Here is a 16,538-nt window from a genome sequence, read left to right on the forward strand (position 1 = left end):
AAAGCTGAAAGAGCATGTAGCATTAAAGTCCTGCTGTTGGAAACAACAGAAGCAAGTTTAGTGTCAGTGCCAGTAAACGAGTCTGCAACAGATAGAAAATAATACCACAGCTGTCAGTGATAATAAAGACTAATAGCCTGCACACAGGTGCAAAATAGGGTAAGCTCGAGAGAGAGAGCTAGTATCATCATTAGCATTTAGTGATCAAAAAAATGTACGAGATGCAGCAGAAATGAAATGAAACCTGCTGGTAGAGCTCATGCTCCATGAGACGAGTTCCTTCTCCTTTGTTTCTTTCTCTCACAGTTTATCTTTTTTCTTTACAATATCATCGCAGAGATAAAGACAGGATGCCGGAGGATCATACATTTTATAGTTTGCAATGACTTCTGATTACCCTGCTGATTTTTGTGCACGGACTCCCGTATGTGCACCCGTGCTGCTCTAACTGCTCTGTGTGCTTATTTTCCAGATGAGGAGACTCCTGGCCTGTACGGCTTTCTGCATGTGATTGTCCACTCTGCCAAAGGATTCGAGCAGTCAGCCAGTAAGTCTGCCAGAAACAGCTTCTTTTTTTTTTTTTTTTCCTCTAACTGCACTTGTGCGCACACTCCGGCTCAGCATCTGCTTACACATAGCGGCTGCGCATATACTTGTCTGCCAGCAAAACACATGACCCAGTCAATCATCACAGCCGGCACATGCAGTTTCCATCATCACATGGCCAAGATGCAAAGGAAGGAAAAATCAAGAGAGAGAGGGAGAGAATGAGGTTGTCTCAGAGGAAGCGTTGAAGCCAAAGTGGGATTCCTGCGGTTGTTTTCGTTAAGCAGACATCACAAGTGACAAAGATGCTGAAGGCACATTGAAAAGGAGGAACGTCAAAATCACAAACAGCAGCATTCAGAAGTGGACAGCTGGCAATTGTAATACCACTCGTCTTTGTTCACACACTATGCTATTGCCTTACCTTGCACAAATGTTTCTTTGTATAGCTGTGTGCGTGTGTATGCGTGTGTGTTATCTACCGAGCTTGACGTTGGCTGAACCTCCACAAAGGCTGTTTCAGATGTGTCAGCGGTGGACAGCTGGTGCTCCGGTACACTCCGTGCCCCGTGTTGCTCAAGCACCAGTTCAAATATCGAATATCAGGAGAAGAGATGGAGAGGGAGAAATGATTTCCTCAGTTACCATGACAGCCTTCAGTGCTGGCCCACAAGAATTTCCCAGTTAATGGATTGGAAAGCACTCTCTCCTGAAAGCCTGTTTGATCCTCAATGGAGCGCAGAGAGCTAAAGGCTTTATGGAGTATGTGTGTGTGTGTGTGTGTGTGGAAGCAACTTTGGTAGTTTCACTGATACAGTTTTGATGTTGGTATCTCCAGTGGAGCGTACAGACCCAGGGTGGGGCATGCAAGCCGTGGAGGCATGGAGGATGTGCTGGACTTGTTTGGGACCGTGGTGTTCATGATGATGATGAGGGAGGTTTACGGGGATGCCGTGAGAGAAGTGCTGACCTTGATGATATATAACACTACTGTTACACAGACAAGTGTTCTAAATGAGGACAAGAGTCGAATTATTAATTATCAGATTTAATTATTGGAGTTAAAGTGAAGCTTCAGCCATCCATAACTTATATCTGATTTCATTCATTCGTACAGGTCCTCTAATGTGTGTTTACACAGGTTTAATGCCTTTTACTTGTGGTAGATAAATGGGTGGGTGATCACTGTTTATATGTATGTGTGTGAGTCACTGAAGTAAATTTATCTACTATACCTGATGATGTATTTCCAGTGGCATGTGTTCATTATTCATATTTTACTTTGTAAGGTTTATTGCTGTGATTTCAGGATTAGGCAATCTCTTCAGTATGGTTATACCAATCTTTTAATACTATATAGGTTAGTTCAAAAGTCTAGTTTTGAACTGCTGTGGGTTCTGAGTCTCCATGTAAACAAAAACGCCTTTAAATGTAGGGACTGTGACTAGTAAAGGGAGGGAGGTGACTGATATGATGGAGAGAAGGAATGAGCCGTTTGGAGGGAGAGGGTGAGATGGAGGCAAATGATTCGCTGAGGTGACCCCTAAAGGAAGCAGTCGAAAAAAGAAGAATGAGGAAAGTGTAGTGTCTGCTATCATACTCTGCCCTGCAAAACAAAAACAGTCACATGCTCCAAAATCTCCCCAGATCGCCTGTAACATTCGAGTCCCTAATAAACTTTGGCAATGTCACAACGTTTGTTTCCATTCAGAGTTTTGCATTGGTGATGGGAGAACATGAAGTCTTACATAACACATCCCAAAAAATCTCACTGGGGTTGAGATCTGGACTCTGCGGTGGCCGGTGCATGTGAGACAATGAGCTCTCCTTAACCACTCTTTCACAATTTGAGCGCAATGAATTCTTGTATTGTGTTCTTGAAATATTCCTGTACTGTCAGAGGATAAAGATGGAAAAATCTGGTCATGCAGTGTATCCAGGTGAAGCTGGACCTGACAAACTGAAGCACCCCACATCAAAATACATCCCCCACAGACTTAGTAGAAGAAGGCATGATGGATGCATCATTTCATCCACCTCTCTTCTTGTCGTCCATCAGTCTGGAGCGGGGTTCATTTTATAGAAAAGGCTTAACTGCACTAAAGGTTAAGTGATCAATTCAGCAACAACAGTTTTATTTAATTTGAAAGTTCAACAAAAGAAATCAAATAATAGCTCAAATTAAATAAACCCTTAGTAATATAATACACGCCTTTTATGGTGACTATGTCTGACTAACATCAGGACGGTACATCTTTGCCAATTGCTTCCTACAGCTTTATTTAATATTCATGTTTAGTTTTTAAAACCTGTCCAGCATCGGCACAGTTTCTCTGGGGTTTCAAACACATACAGAGATCACTGAGACACACTGTATTCCTCTGCTTGTAGAATTTCCTCCAATACCACAAATGACTAAAATTACAAAGCCCCCTCCAGATGTAGCTTAATGATGGGATTCGGTTTGTGTACAGGTTTTGTGTGGCGATGTTCCAGCCTGTGTTAAAGCTTCAGCGTGGTTCCAGTTGCGTTGTCGGTACTCTACTTTATCGTCTCTGGCATTTCAGATTTCAATGTGCGAGGATTTTGCAGCAATTTCCTCTTTTGCATAATCGTGTGTGCGCATGTGGTTTCTGTTATTGCAAATGGTGATTATTTTCATATTAGAATGGAAATGTGTAATGATCTGAAACAGCAGTCATTATTCACTGTGTCAGGTTAAGTGGGCACTGAATGCTCCACAGTAGGCTTTCTCTTTCCCCCTCCCCCTCCTTTTTTTTTTTTTTTTTTTTTTTTTTTTTTTTTTAAATCAAAAAAATCAAGTAAGCATGTAGTCGAAGATTTTACTGAAGCTGTTATTTATGCCACTACAATCTTCCCCCAGTGGGAAAGGGCTTGGAAGCGCAGCCCAGGGCAAAGTTAGTCAAACTGGGTCACAGAGGGAAAAGCTGGGAGTTGAGCGTCTCCCAAAAACTCAGATAGAAAAAAAATCTATGGAAATACTGACCTAGATGAGAAGCAAAAAACATGTCATGTCATTTTATTCTTGCTTTATTTTTATTTGTTTGTATGTGTGAGTGTTTGCATGTCGTTCCCTTCAGAAAGATGCAACAGTTAGCTCAATACACACCTATAGAACTGCACTTTCTGCATAGGGTGGGGGCACAGATCCACATTAGAAGATGAGAGAAAGGTGCATTTTAAAATTTTATTTTATGGTCAATGCACAGTTAAAGCACCTACTTGGCATTTTTAAAATTTTTGTTTCGTTTTGACGTTTTTGCTTTTCGATGTTTTTCCTGTAAGGCTCAAGTTCAAACCACTGCTGAAAGTGTTCACACGTTCTCAAGACTGTATTTCTGTGTAATCCAATCCAGCCATGGCTGCATGTATTCTCTATGTCAGGCTTTTATTAGTTTTCTTCTTCTGGGTTCTCTTTAAACAGTTGAATTATGGCATTTCCCTGCTTATTATGTTTTGTAGTCTGAGAAGAATATTTTGTCCTGAAGCAGCGGTTTTGGTGACTGTGATCTGTAGCTGCTGAGACACTAGTTAGTTGAACTGATTATCACGCGTCTCCTGATTCTGTGAACCAACAGTTTGAACCAGCATTCGGCGCAGCCTCGGGCAAAGATTAGCCTGCTGTATAAGAACATACGCGCCCCACAAGGGCTACAGCCCACAGCTAATTGAGATGGAAAAGGATGGTATCCATTAACCCTGTATTTAGGGGTCAGAGACCCCATGCTGACCAATAAATCCCCCTCATACTCTGAGCCTGGTGGCGACCTGCCAGAAAAATGAAAACTCCAGGCCTCTTTTAGTCTGTCCTACTTCTCAAAGCCCTCTTGGATCCACTGTGAGGACACAAAGACCTCTCAAAATATGCTCTCCATGGCCTTGTTTGAATTTTAGGTCTGGGCACATAAACCCATTTCAGCTGGAGAGGAAATAAACTTCCAGAGAAAACTGGGAGCTGCTCAGGACTATGTATACGCTTCTCTACTCCAGGGCTAGATGAAACGAAGAGGATTAAATCACATTAGAGTTGCACACAAAGAACCGGTTGAATCGCTCATTGCAACCATCAGAATGTTGCCGCCTCTTTAATGAAGCAGACTGTGACAGGTAGTTTAAGGATTTTTCCAGATGTCAAATCAGAAGTGACAGCCGTGAGCTGTTATGCTTCCGTACATAGCGGAAGCGTGCAATAACTGCTTCATGTTTTTTTTTAAATATCCCCCAGATGGTCGCACTGAATTCCCCTTCATTGAACTTCCCTCGTACCACCACCGCTAATCTCTTCCTAACTGGGAGTGATTATGGCAAAACCTTTTAGGATGCTGAGAAAACAAACAAAGGGGGAATAAAACCAGATGGGACGACATTCCTTTATACTGTACGCTCCTTTTTATCCTATAGATACATGTGCAAACGTTTTCTCCAGTCGCAGCTCATCCAGGTGATGTGGTTGGTATCCTCTCATAACCCGGCTCGTGTCAGGCTCTTAAATCTTGTGATCGTGATGATGACTTTGCTTGTGACTTTTTTTTTTTTTTGTTTAAATTAATGTCTTTTTTTATTTTATTGCATATGTAATTAAACCCACTCCCCTGCCGTTCAGCTCTCTTGCTTAATCTTAGTGACTGTCCCGGTGAAAGGTCGAACCACTCACCCATCCATCATGCTGTCTAGTGGAAGTTAACCCGAGGGGTTAAGTCCAACATAGGGGATGTAGTGGAGACGCTTTACAGACAGCTGGTAGCACAGTCTGCAGGAATGGTTTCAGGAGCATTTAAAGAAACACATTAACAGACTTAATTGCTCTGTGTAAGAGCTGAGTGTGAGCTGATCCCAGAGGAGGGAAGCGGGGCGGGATACTGCTGCGGTATGAGGATGTTAAGAGTGGCGAGGGGCTGCCGGTGCTGATTGTGTACACAGGGAGGAGATTGTTGCCTGTCTGCTGTCAAACGGTAGCATATTGACAAATTGGAGGGCTTTTTTCACCTTTTAATTGCACATTTGTTAGAAATCTGTGAAATCAGTCTTTAGAAGTGATACTTTTATACATGTTTGCACTTTTGGCTGTGCTCTTATGGTGATTCCAACATTCACTGTTCACAGCTTCCCTCATATTTAGTTGTTTTCTTTCTTTTCATAAGACAAGTCTTGTGTCCTAAGTTGAGTTTTTTAATGGATTTTTGGCTGTTGGTTATTATGTTAACACATCATCATGGCTTCAAGGGAAAATATTTTATTTTATTTATTCATTAAATAAAGACTCAAATGTATATTTAAATATCAGGCAGTTCAATTGGAGGATTGATGCTATATATATTTGACCTTTTCCAGTAAATCAATCAGTTGCAGTGCAAAAAGAATCCACTTGTCTTTCATTAGAAGCTGGTCTGGCCAAAATCATCCCTAAGATGCTCGGAGAGGGAAAGTGTCTGTATATTGTGTGCTTTACGTCTTATGTTCATGTGATTGTTTTTATATGGTGCTTTGAAATGTCAAGTATCTTCTGCTGCTATCAAATTTCCACACAGGGAACGATAAATGTATCTGTCCAACACCCGTCTGCGGCAGTTAAACATGTGTAACAGCATGTTTTAGTCATTTTTAAACATCTACAATATGTTTGATCTTCTTTTTTTTTTTTTAAGTGTTCTCCAGTGCTTCACATTTTGTCTGTCATACTCTGTTGTTGTTTCATCTCACCGACCTGTCTACTCTCTGTGCTTTCAGATCTATACTGCACTCTCGAAGTAGACTCATTTGGATACTTTGTCAGCAAGGCCAAGACCCGAGTCTTCAGGGACACCACAGAGCCTCAGTGGAACGAAGTCAGTCGCAAAGACATCTTTTTTTCTTTTCTTATTTTTTTTAACTGTGCTGTTTTCATCTTCATTGTTCTCCTTGTTTACATCCGTGTCACTGCACAGGAGTTTGAGATTGAGTTGGAGGGCTCCCAGTACCTTCGGATCCTGTGCTACGAGAAGTGTTACGACAAAAGCATGCTGAACAAAGACGACAATGAGATTGTGGACAAGATTATGGGCAAAGGGCAAGTCCAGGTAGGAGACCGGCTGTAAAATAGACCATGCACAAAGAGAGACGTCTGTGTCCTCTTGGGGGGAGATTTTCCACCATATGACTCATTTTAATTAGCTGTCTAGCTTCTGCACACAATTGTATGGTTTGTAGTGGTTACCTCTAATGATGCTGGTTGGATTAATAGTGTGAAGGAGAGTTTATTTAAGGGGGGTTCCCCCTGTCTTATTGTGAGAAACGTCTCCATAAAACTCCCTTTCAGTCTCGTTAACTAGATACGGCCTCCACAGTGGAATCTGCGGTTTCTTGGTATTGAGGCGAAATGCCGTTCTCCACTCGCTGTTTAGTTTTTGCTGAAAAGCCTACAGAGGTGTCACATTTCCATTTTTTCCAGAACGTCTTCAAAAAAATCTATTTGGTCAAGTGAAGCTTGACTCCTGTCAGTTTTCTGCAAATTGCAGCCGTTGTAGTTTCCTCCTCTGCTGCCCTGTAATCGATCAAACTTCACATTATGAAAGTGGGTCAACTCGGAGGGCTTTTAAACGCCGTTATCTTCAATTCATGCCCTCATGTTTCTCTCAAGTGGCGGGTGTCTATGCCAGAGGTGAGTTTATGGCAGGTTATTTATAATCCTGCTTTTGACTCTGGAGTAAGCAGGTAAAGTTTTGTTTGTGGCTGCTGCATGCAGCATAATACTCTTAGTTGATGCAAAGCATCTGTTACAAGTTGCATCAGGAATAAACAGGAATACAAATCCTCCCTCCTCTGATATCAGGAAAGTGGGACACACATCAGTCACGTTTGTAAAGTTGGATTTTTAGGGGAGGAATGTGTCTCAAAAATATCTTATAAATCTTATGTGAATGAGCGGATATGTTTCTCCTCAGACCCAAGTTCCCGCAGTCTCTTAAAGGGGCTTTGAAGTTTGTTGTTTGTTACAGCATTTCCTGTTTGTCACTAGATCTTTCCAGTCTTTTCTCTTTCATTTTGATGCTTTACGTCCTTCAGTGTTGGCTTTGAAAGCAAAACACCCTGCCTGAAATGGCATCTTTTTGTGCCTTATCGACAGCTTCAATATCAGGCAGTGAGTAGTTAAACTTTTAAGACTGAGATTTTAGTGCTGGTTTAACAGACAATGGGATACAATAGAAGCTACATCAGCTCATTAGTTCTGCAACATTGTGACTTAACTATGAAAACCTGAGGCGGATGCTGCTGCTGAAACGTTACTGGGAACATCGATTTCAAGCCAACATCAGGCAGAACCCTCCCCTCTCCCCCCGCAGAAAACAAACAAATACACCACATGCTTTTGCTGGGGGGTGTGTGTGTGGAGGTTTAGTAAGGCGGATAGAATGGCATGTTCTGTCCCAGACGCGTGGGGGGTGGGAATACTGTGAATATGTTATACATAGTAGGTTTGTGGGTGAACCTGTCAACAGTGCATCCACTGAATGCAAAGGCCCTGATCCTGAGCACAACACTGCTGCTTAAGTCTCTGAATGAAACAACATATGTGTCCTAAAACAGGAGAATTTATGGTCTTGCTGCTTATTAGTTGGTTTCTTGTCATTCTTTAAATGTTCATGAATGCTTCAGACATGGTGGCACTTGTGTTAGACTCTGATATCATATGTTTATTACAGCCACGAAGGAGTCCTGCAGAGCCCACAGAGAGCAGGACCTGAGCTGTTTGCTTTCCTGAAGCTGGGTTGAGAAGGAGCCTTCAGTGTTTTGCTTTGCTCTCTGGAGACCCTGTGATTTATTTAAAAAGCTTGTGGAATACTGACTGACCGTAAAAGGGCATATCGAGAGGGAAGTTTTTTTTTCTTTCTTCTTTTTTTTAAATCCGCTGTGGTTACTTTGTTGAGAAAGTCGATCGCCTCTATCGTCAGAAGATCGTGGTACGATTCGAGCCAGAGATTTTGTTATGATAGTACCAAGAAAGCATTTTTTGATACAGACTTGTAAGGAGGTGCATAATGTGGGATTTCCGCCAGTGTACACGCACACGTTAACTGTGGGAATTAAGGTGACTTGATTGAATTGCTTTATTTCCATTTGGGCTGACATCCCCTCCAACCAATGGCACTTAGTTTTAAAAGCTCCAATACATGGATGTTTTTGAAATTATAAACTTTTCAGGGTCAGATTTTTCTTTTTTCTGATTTTTGCTAGTGTGATTCAGCCAAAGTAAAACAGGACACCAACTCCTGCACTGGTTAAGAGTGCAGACACTCGCTTGGCCTCTAAACCATCCTCTACCTCATGCACTGTGCAAGTTTGCCCTTTATGTGTCAGCTGTAACTTGCAATACTCGTCTTCAGAGGGCCACTTATGTAACCGGGTAGGCTGAGCGGCAGAAACGCATCATATCGCCCTGCTTCACCAGTCCTTTCATCTGATAACACTTGTGCAGCCCATCTCAGCCTCCTCTGGGCTCACCTTGTTTGGGTTTAATTACTTGGCTTATCTGAGGAGGAATTTGTCACCAGCTCCCAGCTCCATATGACTACATTAGTCGGTCTCCATTTCCCACCTATCAGGGCTTTAATTGAGGAAATGGGATCCTACTGCAGGTATTGTGCTTCCCAAGACTCTAGTTGGACATCTTCAATCATTTTGCACAAGCACAAGTTTTCAAAGATGAGTTGAAAACAACAGGAAGTTGGTTATTTGAGGCCTGAAGTTACTTTAAAATGCTGATTTCTGTGAGGCTTCCTTCACAATCACATTAGCATGCTGACATGATGACAGTTTTATTGGATTAAATGGGACTTACACCTACTATCAATACTTTGATGCAAATTAGCATCGCAAGTCACAGGATTTTCTCAAGTCTGTGTCACATTTTTAAAAATATCAAACCGAGGTTGATGTTGTTTCGAGTCTGTCACTAAAGCGATCCCATCCAACACCATGTGGTGCTGCACTGAACCGCCTCCTCCTCAGTGTTCTTTCTATAGAGGAGCTTCGTGTTCTCTCAAGAGTCATGTAACAGCTCTAATAATCTCCTCACTACTTCAGCCCTCTCCCTCCCCACTTGTTCCCATCATCCCTTCAGCACCGCACAACGCTGGGGGTTGTTGTTATTGGTTTGAGCGCGTGGCAGCCCCTCATCTCGACACAGACGACGCGGAGTGCGGCGTTGTCAAGCCGCGAAAAGCAATAACCTGATAGTTTTGAGCAGTCTCCCGGAGATAATGGGAGCCAGAGAAGTTGGGCATTAGGTACAGAAGGAGAGCAGTGATGATGTTGTTTGTTCCCGGCAGCTCTCGCCTCCCTCTCCGAAGCCGCGGAGCCGGACAGGGGTGCACACACATTAGGCCGGCATTACTGTAAAGCTCCGGGTGCAAAGGGGTTGTAAAGTTTGAGGTGAGCATCCACGTGCACTCAAGTTCCCACTTAGGAGCCTGAGGTCTTTCATCACGATGAAGCATTAGATGCAAAGGTTGAGGGGTTTATTGGTCAAAGTGCCATTGTTTGGGATAGTAGCCGGCTGATCGTAGCAGTAAAACTTCTAGACCGGTGGAAATGTGCCAGTGTAGAAAGCTCAGGCCCCGAGCTCTGATCTCATCTCTCAAGTACTGCGTCAAACTTGATGCCAACATAAAGCTCTCATTAGAATGAAATACAGCCTGGTGAGTGTATTTAGAAGTATGCACACTATGATGTAAACAGTGAAGCAAGCGTAGGGAGATTTTTCCATTTTTCATTTCTTATTATTATGGGGGGTAAATTCTACATTCTGGTGCTGCTTAGCATGTTATTAACACTCCCAGGAATAAAATTAGGTTCTCCTTTTATTTGTTTTTTTATGGGAATTGGGCCTCGGACTCTTCTAGGCTTTTTTTCTCCTAGAATGCATGTTTTTTCCAACACATCTTCCCTCTGGGCGATGCAAGGTGGCGGAATTTCATGCAATGTTAGTTTTTAACTCAAAGCTCAGTGGTTTTAATGAAGGTGTGTGTTTCCATGTGTCAGTGTGTAGATATTAATATTAATTAGTGTCTAATAGATGGTGTCATCTATTTTATTGTTGTGCCCTGTCCTTTAGGGCTGCGATTTGTCATGTTTCCACCATGCACACAGCCCCTGTGGCTATACACATCCACACACACACTGCTGTCATCAACGCTAACAGATGGGACTCCACTGTGTGTGTTCAGCCCCCCTGGGGGGAAAACCACAGACTCACATACACACACACACAGCTGGGTGACAGGCTAATACATTGTAAACGATATCAATAACTTCAGCCGGCTACATTACCTGACATTTATTAGCTTATACCTCCTTTGTCTGGCCTGGTGTTGTATGTTGGGATGGGGAGTGTGGATGTTCACTGCTTAACAAAGATTGTCCCAGTGCTCATTTGCTCTCTTACTCCTAAGCCTACTTATTTTATTATGTTTCTTCCCTTTGCAGTTTTTAAGCCATGTTTTTTAATGAGTCTCATATCTCATGGTCTCTGTGTTTGAGCATATGGCACTTTTTTTTTTTATTGATGGGCCCCAATTAAGCCGACTTCCTCATCAGACGATCCTTGATCAGTGGAGCTGATAGCAGCTTTTTGATGGATTTTTATTTTTTCCCTGTCATCTTTCCACAAAGAAGCCCTCACTTAGGCAGCCTTTGTTCCCTCTTAAAACATTCACTCCCTGCCACTTGGGATATGCATGCCCTAAATAACTACACGCACTCTCAGATCATGCGAATGTGCAGATACCCCCGTTTTTTCCCTATCTATCTTCTCTCTGGGAGTAGAATAGGAAAAACCCCAGACCTGCCAAATTTAGTTTGAGTGTATGTTACAAAAAAATGGTCACATTTGATCACCGTTTTTCATCAAGCTTGATGCTTTTGTTGGGTTTTTCTTGGACGGTCTAGACTTGAAAGAAAAGCAAAAATAAGGATTGTAACGCTGGACTGCTCTCATGCAAACCGAAGGCCGAGATGTCCTTAAGTATTAATGGCATGATGCTAATCGTGTAGTAGCCTTCCATTCAGTTTGTAAGTCGCTAAATAATATCTGAGATTGTTTCCAGTCTAATGCCAGGCCTAGAAAAGAATGTGTCAGGAGGACACTTGTTTAAATAACAGTGACGTCTGGATTTAAAAGCTAGGATGGCGACATTTGAAGCACTCAAGTTTAAGATCGACAATCTAGTGGGTGACAAGCCCCATCTTTTATCTACAGTTATATGCTGTGGTCTTTACACTGCTTAGAAAATGCAAAGAGGTTATGGCTGCACATGCTGATACTTAACAGATATAATGTCGTTTGTTGTGTTATTACAGTCCTAGTTTAGCATGCCAAAGTACCATTAACTGATTAGCAGTGAAAACAAAGTACAGATGAGGCTAAAGTCTTTTTAATTTGGATAATGGAGCTGGACAATTTGAGCAACCGCCAAAGTTATTATAATTCATTTTTAGGGGAACATGAATGTGCTTACAAAGTTTTATGGCAGTCCATCTCAGATTTGATTCTGAATCTAGAAAGTTACAAGTAAAGAGATGTCAGAAGAAAAAGCGTCAGCTGCTGCTATCTGCGCTAGTTGTGGGCGTTGGGCAGAGATTTGATTCGGCTAGAAAAGAAAGTAAACGGTGATCCATGTGAAGCAGAAGGGCTACCGGATGGATAAGGACAGTGGAAGAATAAAGCGAGAATGTGAAAAGGCCACTTAAAGGCCAGAGGATCTCTTTGGGACCCCTTCACATTGCTCTCTTCCACATTTGTACCTTTCTTTTTTTTCCCCCCTTGCTAAAAAGTACAAATGCACTGCTTTCCAATGAACCGCCGAAATGTCGAGGGCAAGCTAGTTCAGTAATTGTTCCTCATTATAACATTACATAATCCTTCAGGAAAGAATTAGGCATTGACAACAGATGTCTGATTTCCTACCATGAAAACATGCATATGTAGAACATGTGGTAAAGGCGGTCGGAGGGAAACAGAAGAGAATGACATGGAGCAAAAGAATAGGAATGAGAGTCCCAGATGGTGGCCAATTATGTGATGCTGGGAGTTAAAGTGAGAACAAAGGATCTCATCACAGCCTGAGAAATGAAATGCTCTCCAGAGAGGAACCGTGAATTTCTCTGTGCAGTTGCTACCACCCTTTTGTCTCATAAAAGAGTTCAGGGTTCAGGAATAATTGGTAACAGTCTAAAGGGGCTTTCAGATAATACAAAGAGTGTCATGTTTGAACACTCAAACATGAGAGGCCACGAACGCTGCATCGCCAGAAAATCATGATCGGGATGAGAGCCTCTTGTCCAACCTCAAGAGCCTGGGGGTTTTTTTTGTCTTTTCTTTTTTCTTTTTTAGCAAATCATGATCAGTTGTTGTAGCTGTTGATCAAACTTCCCTGTGTTGTTCTCATTGTTTCTGCTGCCAAGTAACATCGTGGCCTGAGACATGAAGAGAATAACACTGCAGATGGAGGCAAGAACAGAAAGAGAAGTAAGAAGTGGTCATTAGTAATGACAAGTAGACTTCTAGTTAACACCCCAGCCTCTCATTGTCTTTGTTACGCTGCTGTGTTTCCGACAGCCAGCTCTTATCCAGCCACTGCTACCAAGCCAGTAAATGCTGACAAAAGAGATTTTGTAGTCCATATCAGAGTAATTTCATTTAAAACCTCTGTTCCCCCGATTTGTTTTTGTATTCTAGGACTTTCTAGTTCAGGCCTCAGGTTTCTCATATCTCACATACACACATCTCCTGGCTGTTCTCGAGCTGTGGAATTATACACAGCAGATGACATTGGGGTGGGGGCTCGGGGCAGCGAATCACCTCAGTCCTCTCATCACGTCCCCGCCTGACTCTCTGAGGGATAAAGCCCATTTCATGCTTGACTCTGCCTGCCAGCACATTGTGAGGCCCAGCCCTGTGTACAGTTCTGGGCTTTTCTCATCTCTGTTTATGTGTGTTTAAAATCAAGTGGCAAAACTCTAAAGTACTTAGTTGCAAAGGAGGTATTTGGGTAGCATGATGCATGTGAGCTACAGAGACTAAACGTGACTTTAAACACGGTGGTGGTAAATCAAAAAATTCTGCTCAATTTTTTTTGTGTGTTCTGTTAAAACCAGACAGTGATTTTCCATAATCTTTATTTCTATCCTATACGAAACAGCTGTTGGCTGCATTCTTGTAATCAGTGCACCAGTATGGGAATTGATTTCCTTATCTAAATCTCTACAACAAAATGAAAAAGGATTTTTCTGCCCTTCTTCATTGTCCCCCTTTGTCCTTGGCTGACTGATGAGCCAGCTTTACAGAGACACCCCACAGTGTCTCTCTGCCTTCGTTCTTAATCAGATTTCACATCTCTGACAGAAACAAGTCTCTGAACACCAGCTGCAACTCTTTTTTTTTTTTTTTTTTTTTTTTTTTTTTTTTTTTTGTTTGTTAAATCCCCCAAACCCCAGTGAGACCAAGATACTTTCTCCCTTTCCCTCTTGTTGTTGTTGGCAGTCTTCTGACAAGCATTAAAGTAAATGAGCCTCAGCTACACGCTGTGTCCCAGCTAGGAGAGCCTATTCTGGCTTTCAAGTGGTCAGCCGAGGGACCCGAGCTGTTCTTACAGCGGTAAAATGTGTGGCTGGCAGTTGCTCTGGGCTGATTGTGAACCCCATGTTACCCTGGGAAAGATGGCTGATCAGTTCGGACAGTTATGAAGCTGTAGCTTGAACAAGACTCTGCATTGTTCAAATGCCCTCCTCTTTTGTTTGTTTAGACCTGATGATTGTGCAGGAACTTGAATAATTTCCACATGTCCACAACTGGAGACTGATGCTTGAGCAAGAATTTACCCACAGTGGTTCTGCACTTCATTACAGAGAATGGGTGATGCCCACTGTATGAGGTCTGGTTTCTTCTAAGAGATTCTAAGTACTGGTCTCCATCAGAAATGAATATGTGGAGTTATAAATATTGCCAGAAAGCTTTTTGGATTATACTTTGTGCATGTTTCTGTGCTTTAATGAGATACTACAGAGGTCAGTGTTGGACATCAGGCTGTATATTTACAGCTTTGCCCCAGGCAGCTTTTAAAGAACCAGGAGATACTTTTACTGCAGTGTGATCTCCCTGTTCACCACTCTTCCCCGGGACTTTGTTACTGCTTTGCAGTGTTTCACTAAACGTTTCCCCAGCATCCCTAAGAATCTGTTAGGTAGTATAGTGTGTCAGTGAGGTTTTGGATGTCCCTGTTTTCCATTCTGGAACACTGCTGGGAGCTGAAGGTAGTACAAAACCTCCCTGATCAACAGTTCGTGCAGTTCATGCACAGGGAGCACAATACTATGTGATATTTGAGCAAACTGAGGAGGCCTTTCCCAAGAAGCTGTGAGAAAATCACAAACATGACCATCATGCTCATTAGAGCAGGGCGAGATGACCAAAAATATTTATCACGATATAGATTTGAAAATTTGCGACAACGATATAGCTGACGACATAATTGACACTAGACAAAATACTTTACAACTCCACAATTTTATTAGTGCAAAAAAAAAAAAATCAATGTATTTTCACTTAAACAAGCAGCTGTTTTTTTTTAATCTGCATTAAAGTTATATAAAAATTTAACAGTGCAAATGTAAATTACTTGCTAACAGTGGAAATTGGCCGACATATCCTCAACATAACCATGTATAATATCCACAAAACTTAAAAAGAGGTTACACACACGCAATACAGTAATATTATGTTGAAGCACAGTACGTATCACTCCGCGAGGCGCCTGCCTACGATAGCCGTAATGCTCCGACAATCCTTCAAGCGCTGCGGCTTCGTAGCTTAGCAAAGTCGTACTAAAACATTTCACAGATTTTCGAGCGCTGTGTACATAAAATCGTTTCGAGGTCAGTAAACACAACCAGAATTCAAACATAAGGCACACGGGATTATAAAGGGCACTGTCGATTTTCAGAAAAATCAAAGGATTGATTTTAAGTGTGCCGTATTTCCAAACAACACGGTAATAACGACGGCCCGCTAGCATGCGCTACCAAAAATAGTGCTTTGTTGTGTATCTGATGGACGAAAGCTAAACCAGTTCCACACCACTAAAGTTGCAGCATTTTTACAAACCAGTTCTGGTTCATCCGTTTCATTCAACGATCTGCTTTAGTTCTTGTCATTCTCCGTCGCCGCCGTGCCTTTTTGGCTATGTGCGTATGAAAACAAAGTCACTGCGCATGCACGTTTTACCCATATTCTATCACGATATTTCATTTTCTTGTCGTTGCCCAACATTATACCGGTATTACCGTGAACGGTATGATATGGCCCAGCCCTAATGCTCATGAGAGATTTTGATGGTGTCTGTCTGTATTTTCCTCTTACAAATTTCCACCAATTTTTTAGCCTTCTTTAAGAACAGTGCAGTTTTCTGTTCTCCTCCCTAAAGGTGCTCCTTGTCCTTAAGTTTCTTAGTCTGTCTGTGCGTATGCCTCTGTAAGCCGTCAGATCACTCTTTATATGCCCCAGCAGCTCTCACACTTTCTCTGTAAGCACGTAAAACCTGAAACGTTCTCATGAAGGTATGCAGTGCTTCTGTTAATCACACTTTTGCTGCTGGATTTCTCGTAATTTCTAAGATGTGATCATACCAGGTTACTCAATTTTACACGTCTCTGGTTGGTGTCTCATTTTTAAAAAGCTTGTGTTTCCTCTGCAGCGTCTGAAGATGAAACAGTAGCTGACTCTTAATCAGTAGCTTGAGGTAATGCAGCTGTTATTTTTGGGTTACTGTGTGCACTTTTTGCATGCTGGAGTGTTACACGGGCATCTGCTGAGCTCTTAGTGATCTAAGTTTGTTCCTGAGCCTCCAGTCACAAACACGTACACTGAATATGCCTGTGAGACTGAGGGGAGAGCGAGTGGACATGAAATCTTCTGGCTGTTACTGCATTCTTTCAAGGCT

General features: G+C 42.2%; 1 protein-coding gene across 6 annotated transcripts in view; it reads left to right on the forward strand.

The window, feature by feature from the left end:
• Window positions 1–16,538, forward strand: part of abr (ABR activator of RhoGEF and GTPase) — a 122,331-nt gene that overhangs the window by 80,491 nt on the left and 25,302 nt on the right. For all 6 annotated transcript variants that reach the window (XM_004557278.6, XM_076889023.1, XM_004557279.5 and 3 more), the window contains 3 exons: window positions 473–547; window positions 6,295–6,392; window positions 6,492–6,623. In XM_004557278.6, the coding sequence (XP_004557335.1) occupies window positions 473–547; window positions 6,295–6,392; window positions 6,492–6,623 (305 nt within the window). The remainder of the gene's footprint in view (window positions 1–472; window positions 548–6,294; window positions 6,393–6,491; window positions 6,624–16,538) is intronic.

This window comes from Maylandia zebra, linkage group LG10 (genome assembly GCF_041146795.1).
Source record: "Maylandia zebra isolate NMK-2024a linkage group LG10, Mzebra_GT3a, whole genome shotgun sequence".
In the NCBI taxonomy this organism is placed as follows: Eukaryota; Metazoa; Chordata; class Actinopteri; order Cichliformes; family Cichlidae; genus Maylandia; species Maylandia zebra.